Consider the following 17,095-nt stretch of genomic DNA (forward strand, 5'->3'; position numbering starts at 1 on the left):
AAAAAGTATTTTAAAAGTTCTCTTTTTAAAGTTTTTTTTTTTTTTTCACAAAGCCTGACACTCTTTTACCTCCACACAAATCTGCTATTTATGTGTCTGTCTCAACACAGAAGAGTACAACTCTGCAAGGTGCTTAAGAGACCCCCTTGAAAGCTGAATCCTGGGGATATTACTGACCTTGAAGGCTGAAGCTTTCTCTCTTTTTCCATTTACCCTTGCAGATGCTGCAGGAAATTAACTGAACCTCGTGGTCAATGGGATCAACATAAAGACAAAAGGAACTTCTCCTATTTCTCTGTTAAGGAGAGGTGAAATCAGTGCAGGCTCCAGAAAATGAGAGTAATGGGAACTGTTCACAGTCACGAGTATCTGCAACAACCAAGTGCCTCTCAGAAGTGATGAGGAACAGAGCAAAAGTTTGCCTTGCTCAGAAAAGAGCTTATCTCCCAATTTTTCTACTGGAACATATCTGAATTCCTGTTTTTAATTTTGTTTGGGTGCTGTTTGGTGATCCCACATTCCTCCTGGATCAACCACCTTGTCCTGATAGAGGCAACACAAAGGTGGAGCAATCCCTGGAAGAGTAGCAGCACACTCTTGCTGTTAACCATTACTGTGGCATTCCCAGCTGAGATTGTCATGATTCTGAAGGGCTGAGACTGCAGGAATTAATTCTGTCTCATGAGAAGGAAAAAAAAATTACATCAGAAGTAAAGAAATAGCCTTACTCACATAATCTCATTTGCATGCTTCAAGATGGGAAAAAATCTTTAAGGAAACAAACATGAAATGCTAAGAAATTCTTCTAAGTGTAAAAAAATAAATTCTTCATAATAGCAATACAAACTCTAGAGGCCTTCACACATGGTTTTGAATTACTGGATTGTCATGGTGGTCTTCTAAGGATGAACAACCCTGATGATACCTAGAAACATATTTCTCTTTTAGACTTTGGTTCCAAATGCATTTCCCTTTGGCTCAATATTTTGACAGAACTGATGTGATATTGAGCCAAGAGGTTTGCCATAAGTGAAACACACTTTTGCAGTGGATTTTAATACCAATCACCTTCACATTCACATGGAATATGATAAATATTTAAAAGCCCTTTATTCAACTCACAATGATTGTGAAGAAGCTGCATTTTATTTGCTTAAAAATAATTGATATATTCACATACAGAATCATTTAAAATAATAACAAAATTATAAGAAAAATAGTAGAAAATAAACAGTAGTGGAAGACTTATTTTGATGGAACAGCCATCACACTAGCCAGGCAAATGTACCAGTGACAACATTTTCAGAGAGAGATTGTCATAAACAGCCCTAAGCTTTAAAATGTGTCTGTCCCTGAAGAATCTGAATCTCCTTGTGCACTGCTCAGACTCTGTGTTTCATGATCTGTGTTGGTGGCAGGCAGCTGCACTGACACCCTTGCTGCAGAAAGATGTGGATTCAGACGAGGGGCAGCATCCTCTCCTAAAAAAAATAAAAGAAAGAAAAAAGTAAAACTAAAGTCAATATTTGCTGTCTGTGACAAATGACTGAACTCTGCTGAAGCCATCTCCATTTTCCATGGAAATTCAAGTCCCCAGACACCCTTGCTGCCCACAGTTCTGAGGCACTTCAGAGGGTGCTGCTTCAGCCATCAGAGCTCTCCTTACTGGCTGTCCAAGGGATGAATTTCTGTGCACACAGAATCACTGAATGGTTTGGGTTAGAAGGGAACTTCCTGACCATCTCATTCCCAACCCCACTATCCCAGGCTGCTCCAAGCCCCATCCAACCTGGCCTGGAACACCTCAAGAGATGGGGCAGCCACAGCTTCTCTGGGCACCCTGTGCCAGGGCCTTCCCAGCCTCAAAGGGAAGAATTTCTTCCTAATCTCCAATTTAACCTTACCTTCTCTTAATTACAAGCCATTCCCCTTTGTCCTGTCAGTCCATGCCCTTGTCAAAAGTCCCTTTCCAGATTTTTTGGACACCCTTTAAGTACTGAAAGGACTGAGCTTTATATATATTATATATACAAACACTGGATTGTATTTACATACAGATACACCACACACACACATATATATCTAAAATCCCCAGTAGACCCAGAAAAATTTCTAATATATATATAATGGTGTTTCTGGTGTTTTCCACAGCATTGGAATGGGATCCATAGAAAAGGCATGGGCAAAGGTTAGTGTATTTAGCCAAAGGAAGGAGACCAGATGAATCAATTCATGGAGCAGGGAGAGGAACTTATGGATCAAGGTAGAGACAAAGAATGAAGGAACTCCGGAGAAATGGCACTGGGAGAATGGCACAACATTCACTCAACTACAGAAAGAGCATTTTGAGATTTCAGTTGTCCTGGGGGCATTTAAGTGCAGCAGCTACAAGCAAAACAAACATATCTGAGTCCATGTACAACAGCAAAGGCTGTCTTGGAGCTTGTTCTTATTCCAGTAAGCTCTAACAATTCTCCCTTCCTCTGTGATAGACTAGATAATTAAAACACTATTTTCTCAATAAAACCAAAAAGTTAGGCTTTCTTTCACCCCAGTTAATTATCTACTATGTCACTGAAGCAGTCATCTGCATTCATCTGACTGGCAGCAAAGCATGCTTCGAATGGCTAATTAAAACAAAACGCCACTGCTAAAATAAAATTCCATCAGTGTTTTTCCTGCTAGAACAGCAGCCAACAGCCTGGGAAGTCAAACACGAGTGAGGCCAAAGACAGTAAAGGCAGGACATGGAGTGACCTGTGCCAACACAGACTCTTGCTATTCAGGAAGGCAGCAGGAGCACAAGAGCATTTTTTGTGTCCTTGGGGAATCAGCACATCACCTGCAGAGGAAAAAGCTTGGGGAGACCTTAGAGCAGCTTTCCAGTACCTAAGGGGGCTCTGAGAGAGCTGGAGAGGGATTTTCCACAAGGGTATGGAGCGATGGAACAAGGGGGAGTGGCTTTAAATTAATAAAGAGCAGAGTTAGATGGGATATTGGGAAGGAAGTGTTGGCTGTGAGGGTGGGGAGGCCCTGGCACAGGGTGCCCAGAGAAGCTGTGGCTGCCCCTGGATCCCTGGGAGTGCTCCAGGCCAGATTGGACGGGGCTTGGAGCCACCTGGGACAGTGGAAGGTGTCCCTGCTCATGGTAGGGGTTGGAATGAGATGAGCTTTAAAGTCCCTTCCAATCCAAAAACATTCTGGGATTTTGGGATTCCAGTCTGTAGCCGTGTTTGTGTCACACAAAGAGGCTGCTAAGAAGAAAAGCAAAGGGTTTGTTTGGTCAGACATGAAAATGAAACAGAAAAGATGTGACTGTGCAATGCCCAAGGAAACCTAGCAAATCATCCTCTGCTAAAGCCCCTCTCCAACACTAGATGTAGTTTGATGCTTTCAAAGCCTGACTTTCTTAATAATTTCCACAGTCATGTCACATTCCATGATGTCATTGTTTCAACAGCTGTTTTCAGGTTTGTTAAAAAAAAAAAAAAAAAAAGGGAAAAAAAAAAAGGAAAAAAGAAAAAATGGAAGGAAAAAAGAAAGTAATATTCCCTTATCCCAAGGCTCTGTCGGAACTTCTCAAGTCTTTGATTCTGGGAGAGCTAAAAGAAAGTATCATATTAGTCTGCATTCCTCCTAACACATACTCTAATATATTTTACAGATACACTACAGACAAAATTTTACAGTAGTTATAAAATGCTAAAAGAGAGAAAAAATAAAAAGAATAATTCCATCTACTTGCTCAACAGAAAATGTACCAGTTCCTGAGCTATCAAAGTACCTTTAACTTAAAAATACCCAAAGACAACACTGCCCTTTTTAAAAGTCTCTGAAGTCTCTGACTTCGTTAAATTCACACAGAAAATACAGAATGTGGATTTTCAGCATTTTAACTGTGAAAAAACTGTGGATATCATATTTCAGCTAAATGGGAGATTCTGCTCCATGACTGTAACTTCCCAGGATAGAAAGCTGCTATTCCTGAAACTCTACATTGGCCCCAAAAATATAACTACCAAGTTACTCTCACATGTGTTTTATCATTATTACCTTTTGCTGAGTGTAACCTTGTGCATGCACAGTGCATAAAACACTTTATATACACATACAGGGAGGGGTGTGGGAATAAAGACACAAATAGAGGCAGACTGGTTTAAATCTTTGTATAGCCCCTGGTTTGCTCCTTCTTTAATAATGTGATATTCCATTTTACGTCTTCCCCTCATCAGAGAGCAGCTCATAACCAATATTAAGATGGTTTCCTCTTGAACACTGAGTTCCTCACCAGCACAGATATGCAACCTGCAATGCTTAAAATCTTTTGATACACCATAAAAATGGAAATGAAATTTTTTTCCTTACAAGGCATGAAAAGGGCAAGCAGGCAGGTAATCTTCATGGCTTTCCCCCCCTTTCTTTAGAGCCTCTGGGAGTACTCAGTACAATTTTGTAATCATGTAGTTAGGTGTATTTATAAAAATTTTCCTTGTTAAAATCCAATAAATGGAGCGTGTGACCTTAGGTGACCTCCAGTTTTCCAAATTCATTGTCACCATCTAATAGCATAAATTCATATGAACTGTGAAAACTGACACTCTTGGTAAGAGAGTCCTTGGCTGGTAGAAACTCATCAGTGACTGAAAACATCTTGGCGACCCACTGATGGAAAAGGTCACATTTCAGATCAGAGATTTTTCCTGTTCTTGGCACTCTATAACAAATTCATGTACAGTACTAAATTTCCAGACCTTTGTTTAACAGAAGCATAAAAATTAATGGTGTGTCAACCATCCAGTGACCTGTGAAGGGAGTTTTTCTCTAAGAGGTACCGTCACACTCAGAATATGCCATATACAAAGGGTGTCATGAATGTATGCCAAAGGAAAAAGGAATTAACCACACTGAAGGGAGGTTTGGTTACTCACATCATATGGCAACAGTAAGAACAAAGAAAAAGGTTTCAAATCTTTCTTTTTGAATTTTTCTATTTGGCAAAATAAAAAGACTAAACAAGTCTGACTTTTAAGCCAAATGAAAACCACGTGCTTTAACTCCTCCGACTGGGTGTCCATATATTAAATAAAACTATTTTATATCTATCTGGGGATGAAATGGAGCCATATCTTGGAAGTGAAATGGAAACACAGAATGGTTTGGGTTGGAAGGAACCTTAAATATCATCCAATCCCAACCCCTGCCAAGGGCAGGGACACCTTCCACTATCCCAGGTTGCTCCAATCTCCATCCAAACTGGGCTGGAACCCTTCCAGGGATGGGGCAGGCACAGCTTCTGTGGGCACCCTGTGCCAGTGTCCCACCATCCTCACAGTCCAGAATTTTTTTTCAATATCTAATTTAAAACCTCTCTTTCATTTTGAAGCCATTCCCCCTTCTCTGTCAGTCCATGGTCTTGTAAATCATCTCTCCCCATCAAGACAATAAATAGAGAGGGGTTTGAAAGATCAGGACCCAGGTTATTTTTCAGTATAAAACTAGAACCATAATTAGTGTAATTACCTACATATTGCTTCCTAACATTTCAAAACAATCCTCCCTCTATTTCCCAACTGAACCAGCTCTCTTCAAGAGCAAGAATAAACTTCCAAGACTGTAAAAACAACTCCAGTGCTGTGCTCTCATTCCTTTAATAGCAGGGGCTGATAGGAATGGCTTGTTTCTTCTTCTGCCAGATTCCAGCTGCTTTGCTTTGTTTATTCCTGACTTCAAAGTTTCAAACACTGTCCTGTCCCAACAAATAACTTCCTCCAGATGGCATTAGCTCAAGTGCTCTGAGCACTGGGATAGCACAACACCTGCAGATCCAACTCAGCATCTTCAAATCTTCATTGAAGGGGCCTTTTTTTTTTTTTATTGTCATCCCCCAATTTTGCTTTTTCCCTACATAAAAAGATTTACATCTGGCATATAGTTACAAAGACCATTAGAAGGGAAACAGAGTTGTCAGAAATTCTTTACACTAATGGCTGAAGCAAAGTAGAACAAATGTCTACAGCCTCCAAGGTAACAGAATCACTGTCATTTTATAGAGTCACAGAATGGTTTGGGTTGGAAGGGACATTCAAGACCATCCAGTTCCCAACTTCTGCCATGGCAGGGACACCTTCCACTATCCCAGGTTGCTCCAGGCTCCGTCCAGCATGGCCTGGAACCCTTCCAGGGATGGGGCAAACACAGCTTCTCTGTGCCAGGGCCTCCCCACCCTCACAGGGAAGGATTTTTTATTAAGACCTCACCTAACCCTGCCCCCTGTCAGTTTGAAGCCATTCCCCTTTGTCCTGTCACTCCAAGCCATTTTCCAAAGTCCCTCTCCAGCTTTCTTGGAGCCCCTTTAGACACTGGCAGGTCCTTTAAGGTTTCCCTGGACTCTTCTCCAGGCTGGACATCCCCAGCTCTCAGCCTGTCAGTCTCTCTTATCTGCACCTCAGTTCTCCTCTCTTACCTGTTCCTCTCTTTTCTCCTCTCTCAGCCTCTCCCATCTGCTCCTTTCACCTGTAAGCAAACCTGTGAGGTACATATTTGTACCAATATATGTCCTGTCCATGTCTCCATGGGTGTGTGTGGTACCACACTGAAATTCAGTCACTTTCTTACGTGGCTGTACAGGTGAGTTACCAGGCAGAGCAAGAAGTGGCATTTTTGGCAAAACTGAAATTATTCCAGGCTTGCTGGCTAAAACATACTGATAAAAAACATCCATATTTTGATGTAAGTAATTCTGAAGGCTGCAATGAAAAGAGAAATTACACTGCAATGTCAGTCATGCCACTAATTATAACAATATTTAGCATTTCCAGTTCAGAGTTGTGTTTAGCTGTATTGTGCATACTGGCTATTTCATATTTCTGGAATTCAATGGCTTATAAAGTTGAAAGCGAGTAGGTTATAGAACTAAATGAATACAATATTTTCAGGAATAAGCAGGACCATCAACATGTTCTCAAATAATCCAAATTTTTGGGCAAATTATTCTCCATTTATTAGAAATGAAAGTCCCTCCTCCAAAACTTTTCTTGCTCTTCTTACCTTGAATCCACGGGCTTGTTTAGGTTATTGTGGAGAAGTTGACCTTTCTCAGCTCTGCCAGAAATGTGCTTTTTAGGGCAGGGGCTCTCTTGTTGTTGTGTGAATGCTTTGCCAAACATTTACCTGGCTGTGGGTGAGAGCTCTGCCTTCCACTGGGACAGAAACACAGAAAACAGGAGCAAGATGTCCTGCAAATGCCTGCAGTTCTCTTTTTCAACTCCAACCCAGACTGCCCCAACTTAGCTGTCCCATGACAAACAGAAAAGACTCGAGGCAAAACAAGGCCAAATTTCTAGGGCTGAGTTACATGAAAGGGCTACATTTACAATTAAAACCCTTGAGCTGTTTTACAGAAATGGACAGACATCTGGAGGACTTGAGCCAAAAATGTCTGGATTTAAAAGCACGAGTCTACTGCTGGAGCTGAAAAAACACAGTTTCATTCTCAAAGGCTGCAGCCAACTCATAAACTTCCATAAGTGGGCCACAGACACCAGTGGAGACAGAAAACTCTATAGTATGAGTTCAGTTCAAGTTCTGACCTAAACTTGGCAAATTCCACCTTCCCCTTGGTGTCATGTACTTACAAAAGGCCTGCACACAAGCACACAGAAAATAAACACGTGTATACACACACTGTGTGCTTTTGCTGTTTGTTTGTGTAACCCCCAATGTATAGCCCAGCTATAAATATTTCCAAAAAGAAAATAAATGCAGATCCCCAGCCAGTACAGGAGGGTGGGGCCAGGCTCAGCAGCTAACAAATATTTCAAAGCAGAATATTTGAAAATGGTTTTTTCCTCCTCTCAAATCGGAGTTCAAGGTTCAGTGGTTCTCCAAAACACTCTATATTCCCACCAACAGCAACACTAAACAGAACAAAAACTAGAAATATTAAATAAACTAGAACCAGATTTTTCAAAATCCTAATACAGAGACTGGTAGAGGAGGGCAGACAGAAAGCAGCTCCAAAAACATCTAGAAATGAGATTGCAGAGTTCACTAAATAAATTTCCTTTTGGTGCCTAAAATCTACTCTGCTCCTTTAGATCTGGCATCCTCTGCTCTGTAGAACCTCTCACTGCTTAACGTTAACTACTTAACTTTGTTCCCTGGCCACATCTCTTGCTCCTGTTTCCCATCAAATCCCTTCCAGAACACATGTAATGATCTTTCCAAATAGCTAAAATAATTATTAATACTAAGAAGAAATATTGAAAATTAATTAATTTGATTTTACCACACAGATGGCTGTGATTTTTGGATGTGCAATTGGCTCAGAAAAAGTACTTTAACATTTAAGCACTGCTCTCCAGGCTGCAACCATTTTCTTGAGGAAAACTCAGATGAAGCTCTGTGGCAAATACTGAAGCTGCAGCTTTTATTTCAAAATAAAAAAAAGCAGAAGTTGGTTCCTTACTAGTCCAGAGTCTTTGAAAAACCACCAGGAAAACGTGTATCTTGTGCAAGGGCCAGGGGGAGGAGTAATCCCTAAATCCACAAGAGATAACCTAGGTAAACAGCTGGTGGAATCAGGAGAATCTGACAAGTGATAATTAAAAATCCACAGATCTAATGGTGTAATTAATATTTTACTTATTCAGTAAAACTAATATCACCTACATACCAATTTATTTTTTTTTTCCTAATTGTATGCAAAATCTAACCAGCAAGTGGACAGGAAGGTAATTTCAAAAGCATATTTTTATAATATATTTGGTTCTGTTATTCACACCTTCATGTTTGGGGCTCCAAAAGACATTTTAATGCCTGTATCTGAAACAAAATTAAGAAGCTAAAAAAAAGGAACTCGAATGATCAATGGTGGGAATTCACACTTAATTCTAAGATAAAGTTCTGCTGAATTCCCTTAGGATGCAGAGTCGGTGCAAAGCCAGCAGTAGGACTGGATCCACTGAGACTTCGTATCTTAATGATATTAATTGCAGCAATACTGCCTCCAGCTTATCTGCATCGTGCCACAGTGCCAGATATAACAGCACTCACAGCCTTCTTGGGGAGTGGCAAGGAAAAGAAATAAAAATCAAAGCATCTTTTTAATTCTTAGAAGTTACATGGCCTCCTTTTATTGAAAAGTAATTTAAAAATATTTTTACACGAATAATTGAAGTCAATGGATGTTTCATGGATTCAATGGATTAATTAAGATTTGAAAATTAACATCTTCCCAGTTCAGAGCTAAAATGCAGGTGGGGTGTCCCTGTGAGGCTGTGGATAGTCCATCCTTGGAAGTGTCCAAGGCCATGTTGGATCTTGGAGCTATGTGGGACAGTGGAAGGTGTCCCTGCCCATGGCAGGGGGACAGAACTGGAGAATTCCAAGCTGTCCAGTCCTACCTGCTCCCCAAATATCCCAAAATATCCCAAATATCCCAAAAAAATCCTTAGGAATCTCAGAGGTCAAGTTTCAGTGAATCCCTGTAAGAAATCACAAGGTACTTTCTACACTAAAAAGTTCAGTGAGAGACCTCGATGAGCTCTCCCTCAACCAGACAAGAGGATTTCCTGGGCAAGGAGGTTTCATCCCCTCCAGCCACGGCTGCAATCTGCACCCAGACCTGAGTGAAAGGTAGGGAATGGGTATCAGAGAGAAAAGAGAAAACTCTCTGCCTGAAGGGCAGTGCTGCAGGGCAGAATATTCTCACTGCAAGTCACTCCTCACATATAATGGAGTCACTAAATGCATTCTTATAATAAAAAAAATTAAATAAGGTATACTCAGTATAAAGAAAACTTCAAATAACAAGTGTTCTTCTAGATGACCACAAGCAAACAGCTTTATTTCTCAACTCTGAATATTTAAATATTCACATGATCCTGTGCATTTGTTTTGATGATTTTCACTCAAAAAGTCATGGGATTCCCCATATGGAAAGAGTTTGCCAAGACTTCCATTACTGTACTACCATTACCATGATCTGGCATATTAAAATCCTTGTACCTAAAGTACAATTACCCAAAATTTTTGTAATTACACCTTTTCAAAAGAAGATGATGAACATTTTCCCCAGGAACAAAACGAAACAAGACAGAGCAAAAGCCAGCCCTATACAGTTTGCATTTTCCAATGTCAGTCTAATAAATTCCAGAACATTTCTATGCACATTTCTAGTACATGAACAAACAAACTTAAAAAAAAAATACATATTTTCCAGCCTTTTGTTTAGCAGCAGATGGTGGCCACTACAGGTCTTACCATTTGTGGATATCAATGACCTTTGGAAAATGCATAGGAATAAGCATTTTTAGGAAGCTTAGAGAGGCAAACAACTTTTCTGTTAGCTCAGAAAGAGGATTGACTAAGTAAGCACATGTTCAAACAAGGGAAACATTAAATGTCCTTACTGGAAGAACTGGGAGCTCACTGTTATAGAAGCATAAAATCATTTAGGTTAGAAAACATTTCTAAAATCAAGTCCAACCACTAGCCCACCATCACCATGTTTACCCCATAACCGTGTTCCCAAGTGCCACATCCAACACATTTTTTGAACATTTTCAGGGATGGTGATTCCAACACTCCCCTGGGCAGCCTGTTCCAATGTCTGACCACCCTTTCAGTGCAGAAATTTTTCATAATATCTGATCTAAACCTCTCTTGGTGCAACTTGAGACCATTTCCTCTGGGTCTGTCTGTGTCCAGACCCTATTTTGACCTGCTCTTGAAATGAGCACTCAGTGTGATGACAAGTAATTCTGCCCTCACAATCTAATGCCTGGGACCAGAAACTTGGAAAGGTCTGAGAGTAAATATATGATTTTACCTTGTGCTATTTTAAAGTTTGTTAAAGTATAAAATCATTAAACTTTGTGCAATAGAGACATGCATTCCTCCTAGTAAAATAAAAAAAATAAAAAAAAATAAAATAATAAAAAAACCTTGGTGGCCTGTTGCATGGGAAAGAGTGAAACCAAAATTATTTTGCAAAATTGGGTGAATCTCAGCTCTAAACCAGTAGAATAAATGAGCTGGAGAAATGTATTGCTCTACATTTATGTTGCACGTTAAGCACAGTGCACCACCTTCTCAGCTCTCTCCTAGACACATCACTGATTTTAATATCACACCTCCTCCATCCCTGCTAAGTGGAATAAAACACAGGGAGAACTGCAGGCAGCTCCCACCAGCCTCTCAAAGGATTCTCTGCCAATGAACAGTTCCCCAGCATCACCAGAGAAACCAACAACTCCTGTCAGGGGCTGCTCTGCACAACTCAGAGCTGGTGTCCAGCAGGGCCCTGATCAGACCCTTTTCCATCATGTTCTCATTTGGGCAGGTTCTCTTTGCCTCTGAGGCTGCAGCCACACGCACACAAATTGAGATTTGGGATGCTGGCTGCACCAGTTTCCTTCAGGAAACTCTGCAGCTCTTTGACTCTTCCCAGCTCAAGCTGTCGGTGCCAAACCCGGTGAGCACCCCGATCATCCACAGCTCCCCTCAGTGCTTTGGGCCATGAGCAGGATTAACAGAGCTTGCAGGCACCTGAGGGAAAACCATTTATCAGCTCTCTGGGCTTAAATATCCCTGGCCAAAATGCAGGGAGATGTGCACTCCTTTTCACTGACATCTCACTGTATTTCCATACGTGCTCCTCTGCAAAGGAGCATAAATGGCAATGCAGTCTGCATGTGTGGGAGCAGAGGGTGGCTCTGCCTGATGATGGACACGACTTGGAATTACCCAACCATTCAGGCTGGAAAAGTTCTCTAAGGTGAAGGGCACAGACACCTGTCTCTGTGCATCATTACAGAGCACACACCTGAATTTGGGAGCTGTTCATAGGAGCAGCAGTTGCACAAAGCTCCTCAGGAAAGCAACTTTTGCAAACCCTCCACACACCTGACAATGACACAGACTCAATTATTTAGCACAATCCTGATCTGACACGATGACACCCCGTGTGTGCCAGAAGGAAAAGCACAATGGCAAAGGAAGTCTTATCTCGTGTGCCTCATGGAATTTAATGGCTCCTCAGTATGTTACCTGAAGCAAATTCAGTCACATTATACACACAATACACTCCCAAGCTCAGGAACACTTTCTCTGCAAGTATCAGATAAAGCAATCTGTTTTCTGGCAGTCTCTTGCACATGCTACAATAAGACCAGAATTTTAAGAAACATTATCCATTAGTTTCTTTCTTTCTGCCTCTTAAGTTTGAGGGAAGAATTGAGCCTGGAATATACTTAAAATTCAATACATCTCCAAGTTGGGGAATATGTTTTCCCTTGTCATTACTCTGTCACTGAGCATTATGTTGCCTACACAGGAGCAGGAGAGAACAAATGCTTAAAGATCATCTTTCTTTACACACAACATTTAAGTGTCACTGTTATTTGATGCAATATTGGGTTTTTTTAAAATCTTGGAGGCAGAGAAGACATATGTTGCAAAATCTCTGCAACAGGACTGTTTCCTTCAATGCTGGAAGCTGGGAAAGGGTCTGGATCATTCCTGGGGCCTCTTCTCACTAATTCTGCAATGCAAACTGCAATGTAGTTTTAATTCTGCTATTACAGAGTTCTCCAATCATTCCTTATTCCTCCAGATGAGAAGAAAATGAGTTAATGCAGACTCACTGTGCATTGCTCTGTATTTTTAGAGAGCTACTTGGAAATGGAGTAGTGAAGTATCCAAGGTGTTGCTTTATTCACACAACCTACATTTATCACACACGGAAAGTTTCCTGGAAACCTATTCGAAATCTGATAAGAAAAATCCTCATTAAGAATCATTTGCTTGTTTAATTTTCACTTATTGGGCTTTAATGTACCATAAAAGTAATAACAACAGCACCTTAACTAAATACTGCTTGTCTTGTATCCATTAATTTTAGAAGAACACAAAACTGCCTGTAGATACAGGAAGCTGCTGGAAAATAAAAAGGAACCGATCGCATAAACTCAAACGAGAGAATTTTTATTTTTATTTTTTTTTTTTTTTTTGTGGAACACAGAGTTCAACAAAAATGTATTCTGTTCACTGTACACACGACACCAATGGGAATAAGAGCCAGTTCAAGTTCTAAGTTACCATTACTTGGGTAATGGCTTCAAGCTGCAAGGCACAGCTGTATGGGCCCAGCCAGACAGGCTATCACAGCAATGCTTTGATAGCATGGGGCCCTTAAGTGTCAGGATATAGAAAAGGCAGCAGTTGTTGGCTGTGAAAACAGTCTGATACAAACCAGATGGGGACTCACTTCATGGGCAACACAAAGGAAAACAATTGGCTCATTCAACAAAGTCAGGCCACTGCCCCAGAGAATTAACAGAAGACAATAACAGTCAACCAGAGTTGATGCAAACAAGAAACAGCCATGTGGTTACGGTTTAAGGAATTGTTTCTCCTCAGACTAAACATAAAGTTTTGATTTCTAATTCTCATATTCATTAATTTCAGTCTCGTTTACAAGCCCCTTCTTCCTCCAAAGTCTTCCGTGTAATTCATTTATGTAGCACCAGCCTTCACACACCTACTTAAACAAGAAAAAAATCTATGACAAAGGCAGCTATATTAATCTAATGTTTCCTGAGGAATGCCAAGACCACAGACAACTTTCTGAACCGTGGCAGAACAACATTACAGATACACAGAGCGTTATTAGACATATTTGCATGCATATGGCAATATATTTACTGATTCTTTTTGATTTGAAATGCATAAAGCCCAATAGGTCACATGTTGAGTTACCAGAGTACAGATGTCCCCCAATTTTGTGAAGAGTTTTTCTGGTTTCTAACTTAGTTTTGGTTTTTTTTAGGCAAACTTCAGATCAGTTATGTTGCCACACAAGAGTTTTGTCAGGCTATGGTTAAAAAAATATATTAAGATAGCTATTACCAAACCTTTTTTGAAGCAATCAAAAATTTAAAAACTGTCTATTTCAGGTGTAACTTAAAAAATCCCCAGCCCACTCATTTTTAGAAGCTTGTAGAAGATTATGGTCCAAAATTTTAATTGCTCTTGCTGTTTTATTACAGGAAATATGAAAGTGACATGTGCAAAGGTATTTTGATTACAAATTACTTACAGAGATTGCACAATAACTCAGACCTCTAAGGGCCTTCTGCAATTTCACTCTCAGACTGAAAACATCTGAACTTTCTTTTCATACACTTCAGACTATTCCCTGTGGCAGGCCCTGCACTGTGGAGCTCCACACGAGTGTGAGAGCTTGGATGGCACCACCTGGAAATCCAAGCAAGGACCTGGAGATGGAGATGTCCTGGAGACCTTGTGAGATCAGTGGCTCCTGTCAGCTTTAGCACACCTCCTCACATCATGGAATCACATCTATCCCACAGTTTGGGGTAGAAAGGACCTGAAAAAACATCTTGTTTCAACCTCCTGCCATGGGCAGGGACATCTTCCACTATCCAAGATTGCTCCAAGCCCCATCCAACCTGGCCTTGGATACTTCCAGGGATGGGGCATCCACAGTTTCTCTAAGCAACCTGTGCCAGGGCCTCAGCATCCTCAGAGTGAAGATTTTTTTTCTAATACCTAATCTAAACCCACTCTGAATGTATGGTTCTCATTGAACAGGCTGACTCTGGAATGGCAGAGGGAGTTTGTCCTTTAAGAAAGTGAAATAAACCCTCTCTGAATTAAGGAATCAGAGAGTCAGGCCCTAATCATCCTCTTAAGTGGTTCTAACCTTCAGCTGCCGTGGTTCTCCAGCCTTTGAGCACGGCTTCACTTCAAAAAAAGGCCAAAACACAGCCTTGGTTGCATTCAAACCAAACCACCACGTACTGTAGGTAGAAAAACCAGGTTTTACATCAGGGTCCTGCCATAAGCACAGAGCCAACAAAGCCATTGTGTGCTGTTCTCTCTCTGAGCTGAAACATCTCCCCAGCAGAACCACAGGGCCCATTTCCAAAAGCACAGCCAAATTCTTGAAACCTCTGCTTCAGGGCTGGGCTGTCACATCGTAGCAAGAGAAGACTTTGCCTGCAGTGCTGTTATTATTCATTTTTCACATCATATATATCGAGGTCAGACCACATTTTCTACGTGCAGCTGAAATTTTGGGTTGAGTCTCTGTTAGGTCGTTACTAGAAAATTACGAACCTTAGGAACAGAACAGCCCTTATTTATCAAGCCTTAAAACCTCAGAGATACTGGCAGTCATAGTCCTGCATTAAAAGCAGATGAGAGAAGAGCAGAAACCTCTTTAAACCCCAGGTCTGCCTGCACAGGCAAACCCCAATTGCTGTTATAAAAAGGGTTTTGGATGGACCGTCAGAGAACGCTTGCACATAAAGGCCAGCTGGAGCAGGGGGAGGCACGGCTGCCCAGGCTCCCTCAAAGTGAGGATTCCAACAGGAAACTGCTCCCCCTTTCTCTTCTCTTTTTTTTTTCTTATTTTTTTTTTCTCTTTTTAATCAGGAAGGAAGCCTCATCTTCAGAAACAAGCATTCCCTGTGTGATTGTCCTGCCTGGCTGTCTCTAGGAGCGGGTCCAATTACTGAAATAAGCAACATGCGCTTCTGAGAAGTCGAGCGTGTATTTACACTGTAATTCAAACTAGTAAATATTTCCCATTTATAACTCTGATTTACGTAACAGGCCACAATAGCTGCTGTTAAGTACATTAAACAATTTTCTCAAGATCTGTAATTATGGTTTCAGGATAATAAAAACACACACACACACACAAAAAGAAAAAAGTCAGAAATTAAGCAATTTGCAACAAATTCCGTGCTTTTTTACTTCTTCTGAAGATGCAATGGCCTGACAAGGACAGACACTGCAACTGTTTTACTGTCTTTAAACAAATACAGCTCTAACTTTTGCAATATGCACAGTGCCTAAAACAAGGTCATGATATGCAACCCTGATTATTATTTTACTGTAACAACCTGAGTTAGGATGGAGAGCTGCAGATCACCATATTAAGTCTAAACCACTTCAACTGGCTAATTTTGAGCCAAAATCTAAACATAATTCTACCAGACCTAGAAAAGGTGAGATGCATTTTCATTGTTCACATCTGGTTGATGATTTATCAATTTGTATTAAAAATACATGCCTATATGACATTAAAAAAATAAAGTTAACTGGAAGGCAAAGTCATGCTGTACACAAAGAGAAACAGTTACTTCCCTGCAGCCAAAGCACTTGGGAAAAAAAATGTATTTCACAGACCTACTCCATACTTTGTGTCACACTCAACAGCTTTCACTCAGGTTGTTTAGAACAGTGCTTAAAACCAGCTCTTCCTTCTTTAACAGCAAAATTAAGTAAAATCTAAGTTTAAGATTAGAGCAAACAGGACATACAAAGGTTCTATATTTTAATTAAGTTTTTCTAGGTGTAGGTTTTTTTTCCTCTCTCCTGAATGACAGCACTCATGATAAAAACCAGAGCACAGTAGTCCACAGACAAAGTTTAACCCATCTCCATCATTTACTACTGCTCCTTGCAAAGGCAGTCACCAAAAGCACATTTGCAAATGGTATTTCAGAGATGAGCATTTGTTGCACTTCACTTACAGAATCAGTTGCATGGAAGATGAAGAGGATTTCACTCCAGCTTTATGTTAGGAAATGTTATTCCACAGAGTTACAAAACACAGCCCCATGTGCAGCCTCAGCACTGAGCAACAGGTCATGCATGACAACTTTAATCTTCACTCACCAGTCCTTACCCTATTTTTTAACAAGAATGCTACTTTGGCAGCCTGCATTTCTCAAAATCAGCATGTTATCAAGGAGGAGCATTACCAGTATTTACATAGTGTTCTTCATTTGGAAGACATCCTAGATAACATTTACTCCGTGCTGTTGCCTTATTTGAAAACTTCATGGGCTCCTATTCTTAAGAAATTAATCCTGTGGGTTTGGGAACCCTATATTTATGTTTAATTACAAGCAGCCTTTGTATCACTGTATTGAGAAGGTGGAGCTGGACAAACCTGGCTTCTCTTTGGTGCATGAAGTGGAAGGTCTGTTTACTCCTAAAGCATGTAAAAAACAAGAAATTCAGTACCTAATAACAACACTGGTCAGCAGCATGAAAA

At 40.5% G+C, this 17,095-nt stretch overlaps 1 protein-coding gene across 1 annotated transcript in view; it reads right to left on the reverse strand.

Annotated features, from left to right (window-relative positions):
- Positions 1-1,127: 1,127 nt before the first annotated feature.
- KIAA0586 (KIAA0586 ortholog) overlaps positions 1,128-17,095 on the reverse strand; it is a 67,427-nt gene continuing 51,459 nt past the window's right edge. Inside the window, exon 32 of the mRNA XM_088057906.1 lies at positions 1,128-1,481. Coding sequence (XP_087914032.1) covers positions 1,336-1,481 — 146 coding nt within the window. The 3' untranslated portion in view covers positions 1,128-1,335. The remainder of the gene's footprint in view (positions 1,482-17,095) is intronic.

The sequence above is a fragment of the Pseudopodoces humilis genome, chromosome 7 (genome assembly GCF_049639895.1).
Source record: "Pseudopodoces humilis isolate 2021_Gansu_Grassland_sample_001 chromosome 7, ASM4963989v1, whole genome shotgun sequence".
NCBI lineage: Eukaryota > Metazoa > Chordata > Aves > Passeriformes > Paridae > Pseudopodoces > Pseudopodoces humilis.